Below are 20,393 nucleotides of genomic sequence, written 5' to 3' on the forward strand. Positions count from 1 at the left end.
GGCTCTCCTTCTGAACTTTCTCATAGGTATGTTTATTTAACTCATGCCTGCTTTCTAACTAGACTTTAAACTATAGGAGGGTCTGCACTATGTCTGCTTTATTTTACCTATGTGCTCAGAGCTCAGAACAGCACCTGCCACATAGCCGGTGCTCAATACCTATCTGTTGCATTGCAGAATGCTTATGATGTTCTAGGACAATGTTTCTCCTGTTCCCCCACAAATAGGTCTAAACTTGATTTAGATTTTTAATTTAATAACACATATTTTACAGAGGATGAAAATAAAGAAATGCGTGGCAGACAACATACAACTTATGTGCCTCAGCTGAGGTACGTAATAGTTTCTCTCAAGCAATGTTAATTTATTTTAACCAAAGACATTTAATTCAACCTGTATGTTAACAGGAGTCAAAGAATACTGAAATGTTAATGTCTAGATGAAACACATTTATTAAGCACAAATAAGATAAAGTCAGTTTTTATAAACAGTAGACACTGGGACATTGCTGATGCAATGTTCATTTCGTTCTTTCACTCGTTTTTTAGTAACCCTGGAGGTCCAAAATATCTAATAAATTGCATTTTTTTTCTGGGAAGCGTGATTTTGAAACCAAGCTACTCACCTAGCTGAAATCTGAACGTAGTCCATCAGGCCCCGCATTTGCTTTTCAATGCACCTTTACTGTTCTCTTGTTGCTATTTGACTTTGTTTGATCCCCACAACAATCATACCAAGTAGGGCATTCTCTTTTTTACAGATGAGGAAATGCCCTACTCAAATAATTCTATACTCTAAGTGGCAGAAATTTGGGGATTTGCAAAGATCTCAAGATACGTTCCTTGCAAATGTCAATACTATATTTAAAAGTGCAGCATTCCAATGCAAAATTATTAATACATTCAAATAATTTTATTTCATTCTTCACTGGCAAAGCAGCAGCATGAAAAGCAAAATAGCACGCAACTTCGATCAAATGCAAATACATATCAAAAACCATAGGTCCATGAGATAGCAAATAATTAAATGTTAAGTAGTAACACCATTTTAACAACCGTCATAATGGTATAAAAAATAAAAGTCCAAGATATCCCTCCACTATTTAACAACTGATGCAACATTTCTCCATTTTCGATTATTGGGATTACTGTTATATGTATGTATATACCTACATATGTGTGGCATTTTTTTTTCATTTCTTTAAAAGGAATTGAATTTAAAATTCTTGATTCTATGCAAAGCAAACTCTTAAGAATCAAAGATTCTGTGACAGACACCTTACTATACCATTCAAAAGAAAAGAGCATAGGACTGGAATGCACAAAGACATTTGGTGTAAGTCGCACGGCTTCTCCAGTGACCTGATACACCTGCAAAATGAGAGGAATTTGCAATAACAACCGCGATATTCATTCAGGCTTTAAATAATCTAATCCTGTAGTTCTATGATCTGTTTCTAAGTATCCTACTCTTTATGACTACCCAGATGCAAATTTTAACTAATTACATTTACCAGACTAAACAGTAGCGATGAAAGCGTACTGTTATCTTAATTTGGGTAGCTATGGCAGACTTTGTAAAGCAAAAAAATCACTATTGGGTGCAACTGAAAAATTCTGCAAAAAACCTTTTTTAATTGATGAGAATATCCCAGGGCTATGGCAGGTTGCATTTATATACATAACTGCATTTCAGCTGAACAACTTAAAATCATTTGATTCTCTAAAATAGAGTAAATCAATAAATCTATTTTTTCTAGGAAATTGCATATATTTGTACCAAGTCTTAAATTGCCATATCCCAAGAGTGTGAATAATACATTATTGTTAAATGTATAAATCTTCCAGTGCCTAAATAATAGTGTTAGAAAGTAACTTCACTTGACATTATGATTATTGCATAGAGTTCCTAGAATCCAAAAGTTTAATTCCACTGGCATGTGCAGTCTATAGGTTCCTGGAGGGTATGCATGACTTCAGTGCCATTTCCTGAGCAATACAGAGGCACAGACAAGTTTCTCACTCCATTTTCACGACAACACTTGCAGAATCTGAGATGGCTCTCAATATTGATGTTATATATGGTAGCAGATGGGCATTTTCCATCACAAGATGCAACATTTACCTTTCAGGAGAGACAATGAGAAAGGAATTCTTAAAATTTTTAAAAACTGGCTATTCAATTCTTATGAGAAATCAAAAGAAAGCAAAACTTCATTATCACTATAATAACTCTCAAGCTTCTATATGTTAGAAGACTGCAAAAAATACCAGGTTAAAACTTAGTAACTTGAATAAGTCCAACAGATGTTCCACGGTGATGCCCAAGATAGTAAGGCTGACATAAATCGAACTCTGAAATAAATGTGCACATATAAGTAGTCAGGTATATGTAAAATGTTCACAATGATTCTATTGTAATCTGTATTATATCATGGCTCGTGTAGACTGTAGCATTGGATAGGTCATATTAAATGGGGTAAAGTTAGAACTAAGACTATTTCTGCTGAGTAAAATTGCATAGTTATGAAAATATGTAGTCAAATATATTTGGCTTTAATTTCATCTCTCTAGATTGCAATTATGATTCATAACTATTGATTATTTATGCTAAGAATAGTTTGCACTTCCTCACAAACAGAATATTTTAATATTAAGATGTATGAATAATCTCAAAGATAAATATTGTGACAGCCGGCATTTTGTTGACTTACAAACGCATTAGTGCTGTGACACATATACTTTTGGAAAGACACATGCCCTTTATGTAACAAATTATATTTTTCCACTTACAGGGTTTTGACTTATACAGTCTTGTTTCCTTATGATTGATTTAATGATCACTTTCTGGCATATTCTTTCTTCTCGTTTGCCTGATAAAATACAGAATATATTTTTTCATCAGAAGGCCCATGGCAGATTGTTTCTTAACTCAATTAAACATATGCATATATTTAAAATAATAAATGTCTATATTTATATAAAAATATTCCTATAGTAAGGTATACTTAAAATTTCCCTCATATACTTTATGTTCAATATTTAGTTTCATTTTCTAAATAGATTTTCTCATATTTTTTAGCATTATACTTACCTCTTTACCTTATTGTCCTAGAATAATCATAATCATAAATCAAAACATTCCACACATGCAATAATGCTAACATCAACCTGTGTGTATCATATAGAGAGATAAAATATATATTTAAAATTCTAAAAATATGAAATAATTTTTAGAATGAAACATTGTATGCAGAAGTAAATATACATGTACATAATTAGGCTTCTATACACATATACATAAATCTATTTTAAAGTTAAAAGCAGTTTTAAAACCACTTTATCTTAATAGATTTCAATATAAAATCATACATGAATATAACTGAATTATTTAGCAACCATTTTGAAATGTATGGATGAGTCATATTATAGTTGATATTTATGGCTTTGAAATGATCTCTCAGGACTTCACATTAAAATACTTTGTATTAATTAATGATATATTAATATGCCTCTGTGTGTGTGATAGATGACCACTTCATAATACACCTAAGAATAGATATTTAACACTATATGATAGTGAATGTAAATAACCCCTGAATCAGGATGCAAAAAGACCAAGGTTCTTACTTCACTCTGACACTACTTGCTTTGTGACTTTAGGAAAGTCAATGAACTCGTTCTGCTGAGTTTCCTTGTTTGCAAAAGACTGAAATTAGATCTCCAGTTTCCGAACTAGTTTAGCCACAAAATCTTTGTTTAAGTGCATATATGAAATTCCAACATGTAACATATCTAAAAGTTAAACTACTCCAGTTAAAGCAGAGATGTGTAGTAAAGATTGCCTGAAATTAAACTGTCCTTCTCAAGGTCACTCTTGACCTTCAAAGGGCTAACTATGGAGTTCTCATCCTACTTAACTTCTCAGCAGCATTTGACCCAGTCTATCACTCTCTCCTCCTTGATAGACTTTCCACACTTGGCTTCCGAAACACCCTTTTTGGTTTTCCTCCAATTCATTCATGGCTCCTCCTCAGAATCCTATACTTGTTCCTTCTCCTTTCCCTGGCCTCCCAATCATAGCCTGGTTGGAGGTTCAGAGTTGGTGATAGAGGGCAGGCTGGTGTGTACCTTATGGTGCTTTCACTCAGTGGTTAGTTACTTTATTAGCCTTTCTATTCTCATGTAAGGAGAAAGAAGACTTAAGAAAGAAGTCATCTTTAATATGACCTGTAAGGTTCCTATCCTCTTCTTTCTGTCACGTTCATCCCTGTGCTTAGCCAAACTTTGCTACTTCCTCTGCTTTCAACGCTTGTTATTCTTCCTGGCTGGCTTCCCAAAGACATTCAGTCTCTACCCAGATGACATGTCATCACAGAGGAATTCTCTAACCACTCACTTAAATTAGCAACCCAGCTCCCCACTCTCTATCCCTTTTAGTCTGTAACTATTTTTCTTTATATCACTCATCTTTACCTGACACAGTAGTATGTATTTATGTGTTCATTGTTTCTCCCCCTTCTTCACTAGGCATGCAGGTATTGTTTCATTCACTATGTATTTATGTGTTCATTGTTTCTCCCCCTTCTTCACTAGGCATGCAGGTATTGTTTCATTCACTATCATAGTCCCAGTGCCTAAGAGAGAGCCTGATACATGGCAGGCACTTCATAGAGATCAGTTTGTTTAGCTAATTCGTGCGATGAATACAACTGGGACAGCATAAATTATTGTTAGCTGGCTGAACTTATTTGTACCAAGAGACATTTCCTATTCATTCCTTAAAATCTAGTGTAACATATTTTGTTTAGCACAGCATCTGCAATAGTATCCAACATCCAGTCTCCCCAAGATAGCCCAGTCACCCAGAAGCAAAGACTGCAGACAAGGATTTTGTGATACCAAAGCAGAAACTATTTCACAAGTTCTTACATGTCAGATGGGAGAAACTGAGGTAGCTTGGTATTATTCTGTAAATTCAGAGAGCTTGGCAGAATTGAAAGGTCCTGGACCCAGGCACTGGATAGGCCTGAGTCATTACTAATTAGTGCAATCATATTTCTGAAACTTCATTTCCTTATCTATAGGAGAAACCATACCTACCTCCCCATCTACCTCCCAGAACTGTTGTGAAGATTGGTTGCACTACTGTCTGCAGGGGTCTTAATAGTGCCGATGTATGGTAGGCAATAAATGGTAGGATTATGGTCAGTTGCATAGATCTTTCTCTTTCTGCCCTCAAATATCAAACTGTACTTACTTGTTTAATAATCAACGTGGAGCTATAGAATCCAAGGTCCTTATTGAAGTCACAATGCCATTCTCATCATTACCTATTTAATTGTGTATAGCCCCACATGTTCCAAGCAAATTTGACCATAGAGACCTTTTAAATTTAAAACCTATTAAAATCCTATACAATATCTTTTGGGAAATACAACAGTAAAGAAATTTCTGATATTTAGGTTAAAATTCATCTAAAGTAAAAATACTTTATTCAAACTCCAGAAGATTAAATTACAAAATAATTAACCACACGACAGACATTTAAATAATAACATTATAAAATGTGCTTCCTTCCTTGCATCATAAGATCTGAATTTTATTAGAAAAAGCATAATCACCATGAGCAATTAAAACTAATCTATCAAATTAATGCATGTAATATGTCTTCACTTACAGATCTTGCAACAGCCTTCATTATAAAGCTTTACAATCCCTTCATTCTAGGAAGAGAGAAGGAATAAAGTCAAAACTCACAATGTTTGTTCATTTTCCTCTTGGACTAGAAATAGAAAACTAACTCTCTTGGTATTTTTATTAAATATCACAAAACCTTTATAGGAAACTTACAGAAATTTAACTATTTCTAATGAGAATTTATTTGTTTTTAAAATTAGGAGCTAATATTTTGTTTAAACTTTTGTTATTTCTTCACTAGTAAGAAAAAGTGCAAAAAGATTAACTTACTTAAAAGAATATTTATTTTTTTTATTTTAAAAAACATTTTAAACAACACAAAAAAAATTCTTGCCAAAGCGAAGTACTAATAGGTGCTTTAAATAGAGGCCATTATGTTTTTTTCAACTCCTTGAAATAACCTAAAAGTACTCTATGAAACAAGACTAAGGTCTTGAATATAATTGAATGTTAAAATGATGTATCTTTTTCTTTCACATTTTATTCAAAAAAATCCCCCACTTTAGGATGACTCTTGCCTAAGACTAAATTAAGACAATTTTATTAATTATCTTTTTGCATTCTTACAGTAAGCCGCTAATGTTTTTAGTAACTTGATAATTGCAATTCAAGTAAAATAATTTACGCCATAATAATGAATCTGTGAAATAAGATGAGGCCTAATATTGTTTCCAGAGCTGAAATTCTATTACTTTATTATATATGGTATCTACCTCCCCAGCCAGTTAGCCACCATCACTAAGAGGGCACATCTTGAGAAGAAAAAAATCAATGAGACTATGCTATTTCTGTACACGTAAGAAAAATATTGCCTACACAATAGAACAAAGTTCACTTTTCATTAGGGATTATTATCTCCTATATAGTTAAATCTACAAAGGATCTTGTAAGAAAAAAGTATCACCTCCAAAAATCTACTTTCCCAATGGACTCTTTTCTGAGAGAATAAGGAATCAGGGTATCTAAGCTAATGGATCAGCAGTGCTGTGATATATGCCAGGTTCCACCATGGCCTGTGATCAGAGAAGTTAAGACAAATTTAGGCCAGCATGCATTAAAAAGAGAATGGTGTCATAAATCTGGCTATGTGTTTAAGAAATAAAATTGGCCAACCTCTAATTGATTATTAATTCATACTGAAAGAGAGGCTAGGTCTGCTGATCACGGAGAATCAAAGTTATTTGGAGCACCATTTAAACTCAAAATGGCAAACTGAAGAAATGTAATAGAGCTTTTATATATACATGAAAATAAAACATACACCCAAATAAATAAGCCACAATGTATGTGCATATGACCTTCAAAAACATACTGTTTTCTAAATTATATGTAATACTACATTTTCTTAGATATGATAAAGTACAAACCATTTTGCATTCAGTCTCATTAAAAGGGGGACAGACCATACTGTAGTTCAGAATCATTGTCCCTTCGTCAGTCTTAACACATTCATATGTGGTACAATTATAATGCCAGGTACTCCCCTCCTAAAAATAAGAGAAAGTTACTGTTTTGCTTATTAAAATCTGATATATTTCCTAAGTAGAATATTTCCTAGCCAAGTCACGATGCAGAGAACTTCCTGTGGCATACTGGAAATATCCCCAAATTTATCTAAAAGGATTAGAAATACATAGATGGTGTGTGTACATGTGTGTTTGGTTTCATACTAGAAGTGAGATGTAAACGTGAAATGAAGTGATAGAGAAGAAAAACAAATAGATGTCTGTTTCTACTACAAGATTAATTATCCAATTTGGCCTAGTGTCAAAGGTCTTGTTCTAATAATCCCTCACTAATTATAAAACAACAAATCATATTAGTTAATATGCCTCCTTTCTTGAGATTTGTTTATCCTTCCTTCTACTCCCTTATCAACAAAACAATTAAAAAATCTTTGGATGACGGTGACTGTTGACTTTTGCTTCGAGTTTTATATTCCTTATCATTGTTTTAAAACATATTCCTATAACAAATTTTTAAACATAAGAACTGTTTATTTCATTCCTGATTTCAGAATTCTTATTTAGAAATAAAAGCAGCTGGACATATTATAACATAATTATCAGGCTGTAGTTGTCGATCTATATTTTTATTTTATAACCCACATTTTGAAATGTTAGCCAAACTCTGGCTTGAAGATTCCTGTGCAGTAAGGAATTTTGATGAACTTCTTTTTCTCCAGATTTTATTTTAACTTACGAATATCTTTAGATCTTCTATGAACCTCAATTAGAAAAGATCTACAAGTTCAGGTATAAGAGAAAATAAAATATTTAAGTTCAAATAGTAATTCTAATATTCAGTTCAAATAGTACTATCTTGTTTATCTGAAATCAAAAATCAGTTGTTCTGTAGAAATTAGATTTCTAGATAACTAAAGCTTATCTTCGAAAGAGCGAGGAGTTAACGATCTTGATGTATATTTACCTTGATTGCATTACCTGTTGAGTTCTCAAAAAATATCCTGGACATAATTTAGTCTTTAATTTAAATTTCAGGCTATCATAATGAATACTAGTCATATACATAGATGGTTCCTGGATTATTGATTATAGAGTTTATGTTGCCCTTTTACTAAAATTTAGCCCCAAATTTCTGTGTTTTTCCAAGTAAACTCTGATTCCTTTTCTCTCACTGACACCTATGTGTTCCTCATCATTTTAGAAGCTTCTGTTTTCAAAACCCCTTCTTTAAAATAATATATTATAAAACAGAAATAGTGCTAGGAAAAAAAGACAAACTATATCAACAACACTATTTAAACCAGTAACACTAGTTTGCACATAACTGTGAAACATAGGTTATGGCACAAGAAGACAATTTTTCATCTTTCTTATTTAATAAAATGCACAAGTTTGGAGAAATATGTTTTGGGGGTATGTGAGTAATCTCATGTAATTAAGAACACCAGAAGTAAGACCTCTAGAAAATTAAACTTCTAATGGAAAAACTTAAAAATGGCAACAATAAACTGGAACAAGTTTCAGATAATGTAAGTTATAAAGAATTAGTGACACTCTTAAAACTGATGACATCACTAATAACTGCATTAATAATAGAAAGTTCCACTTTTCTAGGAAGGAGTAGGTCAGTCTATAAACCTATATGGAGCTATTATGAGACTATAGGAGAATACTGAATAATTATTTTATTATTTTTGGTGGAAAGATGAAATATAGCATTACTGACTCTTGAGGTCTTCTTTGTAAAAAAAAAAAATTGGCAAATATTCTAAATCTTTTCTCTTATTTACCCACTGAAATCTTCAATACCTGAAATAACAAAATGTTACCATTGTGAATTTCAGATTTCTGTTAAAATGCTTCATTTTAAAAATTTCTTTTAAAGTTTTTATTTATTCATTTGAGAGAGAGTGAGTGAGTGAGAGTGAGAGCTCAAGAGGGGAGAGGGGCAGAGGGAGAAGCAGACTCCCCACCAATCAGGGAGCCCAATGAGGGGCTTGATCCTTGGACTCCGGGATCATGACCTGAGCTGAAGGCAGACACCCAACTGACTGAGCCATTCAGGTGCTCCCCCCCCTTTTTTTTTAAGATTTTCTTTTAAAATGCTTCATTTTAAATGAGTGAATAAAATAATGTTTTTTCCCCTTTGTTCTAAGGATTAGAAATAAGCAATTCTCAAAGCCCATTTTTGCTCACATCTGGGAAAAAAATGAGGATCTATATTAAAATAAGTTTGAGAAATGAGTTAAGCATATTCCTTTACAGCAGGAATTATCAGAAACTTTAAAATGTAAGAAATATAACTATGTCTTGTGTGCTGTATATGAGTGTGTTTATTGTATGTAGAACCCTGTGTGTGTCTGTGTGTGTGTGCATGTGTGATATTTTTCAAACTTATTTGACTTAAGAACCTCTTCTTCAGAAAATAGTACAGAGAGCTACCCTCCAAGGAACTTATATTAGGAACTAAGGAATTCATACCTCATACATAACTGATGTTCCATTTTCCATTTGAAATTTACAGGACACATTTTTGCAGGTACCACAGCAATCATAATCACTTGGAGATGGAGTGTACATCTGGTGCTGGGTATAATGAGAGTACATTTAATTAGTCACATAACAATACCAGTATTTTTAATGAATCCATTCTGGAAGTGCTTCCCAATATAACTACATGCTCTCTCAGAACACCTGTAAGCATTTTAAGGGTTGAATTTGAGACACTTCAAATAATAATTGACTGTATATGACTGTATTAGAAAGTGAAGTAAATATTAACCTTTACCTCTAGCGCCAAGATTCATCAAGCAGGTCAAGCAAGCTATATAGATAAATAGATAATAAGGCTCAGGATCATACACAGGGAAAGGAAAATATGCATTATATAGATATATTACACATTGATAGATTATTGAACTATTCAAGGGTATACTTTTAACTTATGCAGTATTCACTAGTTAAAACTCTACAGCTGCCATTTTATGATTAATTTAACTATCCACCAGAATGACTTAAAAAGAATACTTACAATGTCACATTCTTTTGAGCAATTCACCATTGTAAAATTCAGAGTGTGAAAGCCTGTATGGTTATCTTTTTCTTCCAGACACTCCACTGTATAACAAAAGTCCCCTTCCAGATACTTGATCATAGATTGGCCAGGATTCAATACTGATACTTCTTGAAATACACACACATCATCCTTTTCTAAGAAAAGAAAGTCAATGAAAAGTACTATTTTGAGTTTTTTATTAATCAATAAATCGAACTTTTATTGATATTTATGTTTTCATTGTGATGTGCAGTTTTTTCAAAACCAATAAAGATTTTTACCTCTATATATTGTTAATAACTCAAGAGTTTACTTAATAATGAATGTAGCACATTTATTCCTTAACATACAATAAGAAAGTGATCTGTAAACTCAACTCCTCTTTACGTTTGAACTGCCTGCAAAAGCTATATACTTCATAGCAGATTCCAGAATTTTAGAATTATCATCAAGCTACTTGTTATTCTCTCTTCTGGAAACATAACATGGTAATTTGGGGGAGTAGATATAAATGGAAGGAAATCAAAATCAACACTAGTAGGGCTATTCATGGTGGCAGTAACATTTCATGGTTTTTAATGGTTCTTTTGAAAGAAAATTTTCCATTTTGTTGTGATGCAAAATAAATAGTCCTTGTCATCAAACTCGATGACAAAGGTAGATGATGCAAAGTAAAAGCATGTTAAGTTAGGCTAGGACAGTGATGAAGATTCAGCTCAGAAGCTCTTTGTGCCTTGCCAACAACTGAATTTAACCTTTCTTGCATATAAAAATGCAAAAGTTTCAAGCTGTTGAATAAAAGGTTTTTTATTAACCCACTAATACATAATATGAAGATTTGTTATTTTATAGAAAAATCAGTTCTATGCTTTGCAATGTTAACATCCATAATGATAGAACAGTGAGCAAAAAGTCTCCCTTTTAGATGTCTATTTTTTAAAATATTAAATATATATATTAAAAGAACCATAGAATCAACTTTAAATTCTGCAAAACCTCTGAAAAACACATTCATTTTTCTGTCCCATTAACATTTTAGTCAGAACATTTAAAGATATTACAAAAGAGGCAACTGAAAAATTATAGTGCATTTTTATACTCAAAAACTGGCAAAATGGCTTAAGATGTGTAATACAACTCAAAGAAAATCATTTATAATTTATTAATAGTGAACAACAGATACCAATAATACTCATATCATTTAAAAGCTAGATAAAACATAGTTACCGCAGAGATACTGTACACATCCACAGTCACTCTGAAAGTTATGGTCTATTGCAGTAAATTCTCCCTGTTAGAAAGATATTATTATTAAATATGACTTATACAGCTTATTATATGACAATTATAAAAATATATACACAGTATAACATTTAGTAAGTTCCCTACCACACAGCCAGACACATATCAGGTGCTTAATAAATATTTGATAGTGAACAGGCTTTGATTAACCCAGTGGTCATTTAATTAGCAGCCTACAGAAAAAAATCACAATAAACAATATGATTATGGATCACCTAATCTCTCTAAACTTTAATTTCTTTATCTATTAAATGGGTGAAAGTAGAGAAAATGATCTTTATATTCTTTACTAACTTGAAAATATTGTTGGATTCTGGGCTTCTAATGGATAATTGGAGATAAGAGAATATGTGGTAATCCTGGAAGTTTTGGTTGGTGCAGATGTTCTTGATCTTCTGTATAGAAGTGGTCCAAGGTTCAGATGTTTGCATGGAGCAAGGCTCCTACAGCACATAAACCAGGAGCAGAAGAGTATAGCGGAGCGACTAATAGCATAGACTCAGGAACAAGGCTGCTCTGTCCCCATCCTGGCTTTGCTGCCTACTAGCTGTGTGATCTCCGGAAGGTTACTGAGCCAGACTTCTTCTCACTTCCCTCATCTGTAAAATGGGGATAATAACATTGCCTACCTCTTAGGTTTATTTAGAGAAATAAATGGGTCAATTCAGGTAAAGAACTTACAATAAGGAGGACACAAAGAAAAGGGTGGTATAATCCTTAGGTGTCAATAAATTGCTATCAAACCAATGCTTAAACATTGCCCTGTCAGAAATGGTATAGGTTCCTCTCAGTGTGGTACCAGATGTAAAGTTTCAAGAATTACATTTTTAAGTATTAATTTTTCCTGCGTGCATTTAATTTTCATATGATATCAGTAATAAGATTAATTTGAGTCCTTTTTCTGTTTTTTAAAGGTTTTATTTATTTATTTATTTATTTATTTATTTATTTGAGAGAGAGAGAGTGCAAGTTCAAGTGATGAGGCAGGGCAGGGTGGGGGGGAGAGGAAGAGTGAGAAAATGCCAAGCAGACTCTGTGCTGAGTGCAGAGTCCAACGCGGGGCTTGCTCTCATGACCCTGAGATCATGATCTGAGCCGAAACCAAGAGTTGGATGCTTTTTCTCAAGGCAAGATAGAGGTCTCTATCTCTCAGCCTACGTATCTTACCTCACACTTTGGTGCATTTATTCATGTTCTACCTAGCCTCTATCTAGAATAGTTCAACTCCTTCCATCCATTATTCTAACCTATCACTTTCTTCCAAACTTTTCTTGATGGTTAACTTTCCTAGAAAGTTCTCCATGAAGATCTGTACCTTATGGTTAACATTCTGAGTATTGTGTTATTTTATCATAATAATTATAGCTAATACTTATTGAGCTCTTTCTATGTGTCCGGTACTATCTAAGTACTTAATTTGTATTAACTTATTCATATGATATAGGTATTGTCATTCTTTTTATATTGCAGATGAGGAAAGTGAAGCACAGGTAAGAAGACTCCAGGCCAGGAACAAAAACAAGGCAGTTTCAACTTGCTTTTGTTCTTGTTTTGTTGTATGTCTGGGCTATAGTTTCTAAAGGAAATGAAAGAGTTATGACAGAGTAGAAAGAATAAAGAAATACGCAAAAACACACACGGACATAAAACAACCCTTGGTTTGAGTCCTAAAGATCTCCGTCAATCATTTGCTCTCTCTAGACCTCAACGTCCTTATTGACAAAGTGTTCATAGATAACTCTTAAGAAAGTACCAACAGTTACATGTTTATAACTCCTCCTGCTTCACAACAGATGCATCACTGGCACAATTTCTCGAAGAATCCATGGGGACACCTCTCAATATTGAGATAATCTTTCTTTCAATGTTTTGCTTCATTTTAAGACCAGTGAAGTTAAGTAAATATAAGGCTAGTATATTCAATCACTAGTGGGGGGATAAATGGATTGCATTTTCTTATCTCAAGTAAATAAAAAGGGTTCACTGCTCCCTGATACCAGAGCATGTTACTTTAATCTACTTCAGTATAATTTAATGAGGATAATTTCATTAACTCTGAGAACTCAGAAATTAGGGGGATAAAGGAAGAACAAACTAATTTAAATAATACGACAATTCAATCAAAATATGTGTTCTTACCACTTCACAAGTTGGCATAACAAGGTTTTCACAGCTACATTCTAAAAGGCAAAAATCAACATGATTATATTGGTCAGAATATATCACTGTACTGTGATAAAACTTCAAAGTATGAAAATTAGTTACCGCAATGCCATGTTGGACAACATTGACCAGATACATTTTCTTTGACAAGCTTCATATCCTCTGCACAGTTGAGTAGTGGTGCAGGACAAAGATTTGGGTCACAAACTAAATAGAAAAAAATTCCATGGATAAAGATTAGCTTCTCGTAAAAGCTTGTCCTTGCTACCTACCATTTAGTTCACTGCCATTGCTGATGTAATGCATGGACTCCTATCTCTCCCACCACTCACCTGTCATATATTGTTGGGGATGGAATATATGACTCCCAAGCATGTACAACAGTAGTAGAACTAGGACAGCTCAGCAGGTGAAGAGCCCTGAGAAATGCCAGGTGTGCAAGAAGAGAAAGGAAGTAGAGAACCTATGGAATCACCTGGAAAGCTAGAAATTCTAGGATGATGAGAAAAGTCATAGTAATCTATCTTGAGGAGGTAATGATATTATCCAAGAAGAGCTCTTAGACGTATAAAAACATTACATATACTTAATATATATTTTACATGCTAGAATTCAACAAACATCTGATATAACAGTGTAACTAAGACTCATGGGGCTTCTCAAATATTGGACACATCTCAATATTTTAAATTAGTTAAGATATACTTACCACAATAATACTGTGGACAACAGAAATGTGTGGTATTAAGATCCACAGTGAGAAATTCCCCATCAGTACATAGTGGAATAGGTTTGGTGCAAGATTCACAAACTGAAGGTAAAACAAAAAGCCCGAAGTCACAGCTGAGCTAAAAACTAATTATTAATTTGGATTACTACACACGTATAAAAATCAACATGAAATAATGTTTAATAAAATAGGAAACAGGGAAAATAAGGCTTTAACAGACAGATCTCCTTACTTGGTCATGAAAACAGTACTACTAAGTATATCACTATATGCTTTCCAAGCTCAGGGACAGAGAAAAACACCGTCTTACCAGAAATACAGAGCAGTAAGATTTCTAGAGCAACTTCTTTTTCCTAGGATCAAAATGTCATTGGTTTATTTACTTCAGTTTTCTGAATTTGCTACCCTTGATAACTCCAATTTACAGAAAAGAATAATAGAGTAGGCACCTGTTCTTTTGGGCTGTTCAGTGTCCCTTTCCCACTTCAATTACACTTCTCTGAAAGACCTTGACGAAATGTCCCACCCACGCTGTCTTGGAATGACTCTTAATAAAGGTGCCTGACTCTCAGCAGGCCTCTGTGTAGTAACAAACCACATTAGACAAATCAGAATCTCTTTCTATGGCATTTGAATCATAAACAGAGGCACACTGGGGCAGGAAAGAGATGCTGCTGACTCAGTCATTAGTGACCGCCATCTGGAGTAGCTGGTGTCTCTCCTTCCCAGGGCTTGGTTGTTATGCTTCATCTTGATCCTACAAAATCTTGATCCCCAAGCCTTCCAGTAATTGGTTGTGTGTAAGCTAGCCCAAATCAATCCATTTTGCCACCTGCACTCAAAGAATCTTAACTGGTACAAAGAGATGTGTTTTGATTTCCATAGGTACATCTGAAACCTACATTAATCACCATGCTTTGATATGAAAATTCACTTGAAATGGAAAATAGAGAACTTTTTATTTTTCAACGTCCATTTCATCAGACAGTCTATATGGCTTCTGTATACTCTTTTTCCAGACACCTTTCATTTCTACCATTCTCTTCCATCATCCCCATGCTCACACATATATCACACATGATACATGAAATGAAGTTTTAAAGAGGTACTCCAATGGCTTAGCAGAGTCCATTATTTTAGTTGGCTTTTCAAGGAAAGCCAAGGCTAAATTTTTCTTTAAAAACAACTGGTACTAGCCTTATTAAAGAAAAAAAAAACTTAATTATATTGTCTTGAGAATGTTTTGACTGATATATATAGTCCATATATATAATAAGGGAAAGTAGTGCTAACTGTGATAATTGTCAAGTCATTTAAAATGCCATACCTTCTTTTCAACTGTTCTTATTCAGTTGAATTCCTATCAGTATATCAGCAGAATATTGGTTACCATCAGTCCCATGAAATTCATATCAAATAAGAAATTTTCCCTACATTCTCTCTTTGGTTCAAAAAAGTTATCTTACAGAACACTCACCACAGAGAGGAGAAAAACAGCAAGGCTCTTCCTGTTGAACCTGAATCATGAATTGGTCTTCTCTGCATTCTGGTATTGAAATACTGGGGCATTTCAAGGGGTCACACTCTGCGGAAACACCAAGGTATTTGGAAATTTGTATAGAGTGAAATGATAAAATAAATAAAGTAGTATGGTTTAGTTCTCTCTGAATTTACATATGTCCTGCTAACTCAGTGTGTGTTTGGTGGAGGAGGGTTCGCACACAGCACCAAGTAATTCTCTAGACACCAGCTGGGTGTCTTACAATTCAACCCAATTCTGACACTATCTACAGATGCCAGTTACAAGCCCCCCTTGTTACCTGTACTCCTTTCTGGCTGACTGGCTATTTCAGATGCTTCCACAACCTCTTCCTTGGGTTTGATTAATTTGCTAGAGCAGCCAGCAGAACTCAGAGAAACATTTAACTTACCAGATCACCAATTTTTTATAAAAGAATATAACTCAGGAGGAATAGTCAGATGGAAGAGACGCATAGGGCAAAGTATAGGGAATGGATAGAGAGTTTTATGCCCTCTCAGAGCCCACCAGTCCCTGAATTTCCTTGTGTTCACCAACCTGGAAGTTCTCTGAACCTCACTCTCTTGTGGGTTTATTATAGAGGCTTTATTACACGGGCATGATTGATTAAATCCTTGGGACTGAAAAGTTCTAACCCTCCAATCACAGGGGTGGTTGCCCTGGCAACCAGCCCCCCCATCCTCAGATTAGCTAAAGGCTTTCCAAAAGGAATCATTAACGTAACAAAAGACACCTTCCCAGATCTCCTCATTTAGGAAACTCCAAGGATTAGGAGCTCTGTGCTGAGAATAGGGTGGAAGACCAGATACCCATTTCTTATTATAAATCACAGTATCACATCTGCTATTTCCTATATATTTCTGCTAATAAGATTTTTAAGATGAGTTAATTATCTAAATCCATGTGTTAATATAATATATAAACTTAAAATTTAAACGTACATATATGTATAAAGAAATTACAAGTTAAAAAAGAAGTATCTTGGGGCACCTGAGTGGCTCAGTTAAGCGTCTGCCCTTGGCTCAGGTCATGATCCCAGGGTCCTGGGATCAAGCCCCAAATTGGGCTCCCTGCTCAGTGGGGAATCTGCTTCTCCCTTTCCCTCTGCTCCTTCCCCCAGCTCTTGTTCACTCCCATTCTCTCTCTCTCAAATAAATAAATAAAATCATGAGGCACCTGGGTGGCTCAGTTGGTTAAGTGTCTGCCTTTGGCTCAGATCATGATCCCAGGGTCCTGGGATCAAGCCCCATGTTGGGCTCTCTGCTCAGCAAGGAACCTACTTCTCCCTCTGCCTCTGCCTGTCTGTGTGTGTGTGTGTGTGTGTGTGTGTGTAATAAATAAAACCTTAAATAAATAAATAAATCACTAAATCTTAAAAAAATAACTATCTTTAGCAAGACAACTCCACAATATTTTATAACAAATCACTTTCTTGTAGATCCAAAGAATGAGAATCTAATCCACTATTCTGAACAAACAATAAACCTCACTCTTATTTTTCCTAGTTATTACTCACCACATTGATACTGTGGACAACAAGAAAGAGGACTATGGCCAACAACCAATTTTTGACTCTCTGTACATGTTGGAATGGCAGTTTCACACAAGGTCATGTCACATCCTGGAAATAAGAAACAGAAGCACTAAAATATTAGTGAATATAACTAAAATCTGGGGTCCTAACTCAAATCAGGGAACTGATTCTCACTTTGCATGTTTTTACACTGCAATTAAACACATTCAGCTTATAAATGGGTCCTATGTGAAAAGGTAGCAAATTTAAGGTTTATTCAGTATGGTCTTTCACCCTCAATTGTCATAAGTCAAAGATTCCCAGAACCTTTACCTTGTCACATATTATTACTATTAATTGCTTATAGCCAGAATTTTGCATGTGTGTTTGTAATATCAGCAAAATCATAATGAGTAAAGACTTGCTTTGAGAAGGTAGAAATGATATTTATGGCCCTATTTCTGTTTTTACCTCAGCCGTTTTGTTTACCAAACATTATGCATGCCCTGTTCTTTTCACAAATAATATCAACATATTTTGTGGCATTGACGGATGGGAAGCCTTCAGCCTTCACACATACCGCAAACTTCCTTTGAACAGCAGGTCCACTTGTCAGTGATGCTCAGTACGACTTCAGCTTCTCGTTCACAAACTGGAGAGGGCTCTTCATCACAAGCCGGTTCTATAGGAATAACACTCCCATTCTCCAAACATTTGTAGAGGGCACATTCGTCAATGCCCCCATTCCAAACCTCCCCAGCAGTGCGAGGTTGGTCTTCACTATCCGTGCATGCTTAAAAAGATGGACAATGTTACATCACTTGTAACCCGGCCACTAAAATAAATCAGGCTGTGACGTTTGGATTTCAGACCATGACTTGGCTCAGCGACATAGATAACACGTCACAGATTTATCCTTTCTTATACTCCTCTTTTTATCGGCCAGTAGCTTACATTTTTCTTCCATGAAATTTGTAATGTAGTCTACAAAACTGTTTTTCCCTTCTACAACTATCTGTAAATTGTCATGTCCTCTTCCACACATAAGATAACCTGTTCATTGTTTCTTATTCATTCTGTCTTTTAATAGGACTTATTTCACTTGAACAAACTCAGTAAAACAAATGTAAGTTAGTTTTAAAATATTAACTATTCAAACTGAGTGGTATTAGGGAAAAAAAGTCCCTACCACACAGTTATCATTTTTGTCATATGAAAATTCAAAACATGTCTGCTTTAAAATCTAAATGTGGGAAGTAGCTAATCGTTGAGTAACTTATTATTTAGTGATTATGTAGTTTTATTATTGAAGTTTTACTTAATGATAAATACAGTCCACTGGTAGTTCTTTTAAAACTGATAGAGATGAATATAGTAACCACCATATCCCCAGCCTCAAATGAACTTCTTTTGTATTATTCTCCTTACTATCAAACCAACTTCACAGATCCCTAAAAAAACAAACATGCCTGTTTATTCTCAAAGTCTTCTACAAATACTTTTCTCAATGGCAAACACAAACTTGTTTCAGGAACTATATTTGCATTTCATTTCAACTTGCCCATTCTCTTTCATTATTAGCTTAATTTCTTTTCCTCTAACTGTAATGTTAAGCTCTGTACTGCAATTTTCTCAATTTTGCACTATTTTCATCTGCAACCACCTTGGAGACAATGAGTCAGAATGAAATGGTTTGAAAATGAAAGTAGAAAAATTAAATGTTTTCTCCCATATAATAACACTATCTGACATTTCTTGAGAGGTTATTTTTCTCTAGGCACTGTTGCAAAATGCTTTGTATTATTTATGTATCCCCACACTAACTTTATGGGATAAATGCTATTATTTTCCCCATTTTACAGATGCTAACCCAGGCTCAAAGAGGTAAAGATGAATCACTATTACATGAAATGATTGGAATTTCAATTCAGTTCACATCCTATGCTCTTAATTCTTAATTTACCATACCCTTGCCTCGTTATTACAGGCATAGGTAGAGATTAAAACACATCATCACTGCATCACTGTAGGGGGATGTTAAATGGGTGATGCGGATTAAAGAGGGCACTTGTAAAGAGCACCGGGTGTTGTGTGTAAGTGTTGAATCACTAAATTCTACACCCGAAACTAATATTACACTGTATGTTCACTAAGTGGAATTTAAATAAAAACTTGGGACAACAACAACAACAAATCCACATCACCACCAAGGCATCTAATTTGGGTAACTTCAACTGAAATCATATTAAAATCAAACTACAAACAAACTGGTTTTCTTTCCAACACCTAGGGGACCTGCTGACCAGTCTTTCTCAGCACATGTCCCTAAGACCGAAAAAAAGCTTTATTTATTTGCTGAGTCCCTAAGCAGTCATTTTGCACACTCACTCTGCTGCTTACCGCATTCTTGCTCTGGAATGCATTGAATTGAGTCTGGCCTATGAAGGATGGTTCCATTTTTGCACACACAATCTTCTCTTAAATTCAGGCATGAGGAATGTCCATAGAACCATCTGTTCAGACATGTTCTTGCTTCACAAGTCCTCACACAGGGTTGATATTCCTTCCCCTCTGGGCAACTCAGAGCTATGAATAACAGAGGACAGAATTTGCTAATGATAAAAGCCACCTATTTGGATTATAGTAAAAGGAAGAAATGTCAGATTTCTTTCGGAAAATGAATTTTGCCGATTTCCATCTCTTCAAATTTCATTTTTCATTTATTATGTAACCAAGAACTAGAAACAAAATAAGCAATACGTATTTTTGAATATCTTCCAGGGGTCCAGCTAGCGTTATATGTTATGTTATAGTAAGAAAAGCTCATCTGATTTGTAACAAGTAAATATGATCAAGAAGCAGCCCAAATCTGCTTGGCATAAATACAGAGTCAACTAGTATGAAGTTACTTCTCTGCATAGTGAA

General features: G+C 34.4%; 1 protein-coding gene across 2 annotated transcripts in view; it reads right to left on the reverse strand.

The window, feature by feature from the left end:
* Positions 1 to 235: 235 nt before the first annotated feature.
* The window catches only part of OTOGL (otogelin like), a 130,172-nt gene continuing 110,014 nt past the window's right edge, over positions 236 to 20,393 (reverse strand). For both annotated transcript variants that reach the window (XM_087868911.1, XM_087868910.1), the window contains 14 exons: positions 19,869 to 20,054; positions 18,049 to 18,261; positions 17,472 to 17,576; positions 15,893 to 16,000; positions 14,395 to 14,496; positions 13,788 to 13,892; positions 13,662 to 13,702; positions 11,448 to 11,511; positions 10,197 to 10,375; positions 9,647 to 9,751; positions 7,067 to 7,186; positions 5,680 to 5,725; positions 2,793 to 2,872; positions 236 to 2,124 (listed from right to left, as the gene is read on the reverse strand). In XM_087868911.1, coding sequence (XP_087725037.1) covers positions 1,924 to 2,124; positions 2,793 to 2,872; positions 5,680 to 5,725; positions 7,067 to 7,186; positions 9,647 to 9,751; positions 10,197 to 10,375; positions 11,448 to 11,511; positions 13,662 to 13,702; positions 13,788 to 13,892; positions 14,395 to 14,496; positions 15,893 to 16,000; positions 17,472 to 17,576; positions 18,049 to 18,261; positions 19,869 to 20,054 — 1,655 coding nt within the window. In that variant the 3' untranslated portion in view covers positions 236 to 1,923. The remainder of the gene's footprint in view (positions 2,125 to 2,792; positions 2,873 to 5,679; positions 5,726 to 7,066; positions 7,187 to 9,646; positions 9,752 to 10,196; positions 10,376 to 11,447; positions 11,512 to 13,661; positions 13,703 to 13,787; positions 13,893 to 14,394; positions 14,497 to 15,892; positions 16,001 to 17,471; positions 17,577 to 18,048; positions 18,262 to 19,868; positions 20,055 to 20,393) is intronic.

The sequence above is a fragment of the Ursus americanus genome, chromosome 17 (genome assembly GCF_024610735.1).
Source record: "Ursus americanus isolate L20-20 chromosome 17, mUrsAme1.1.p, whole genome shotgun sequence".
Lineage (NCBI taxonomy): Eukaryota > Metazoa > Chordata > Mammalia > Carnivora > Ursidae > Ursus > Ursus americanus.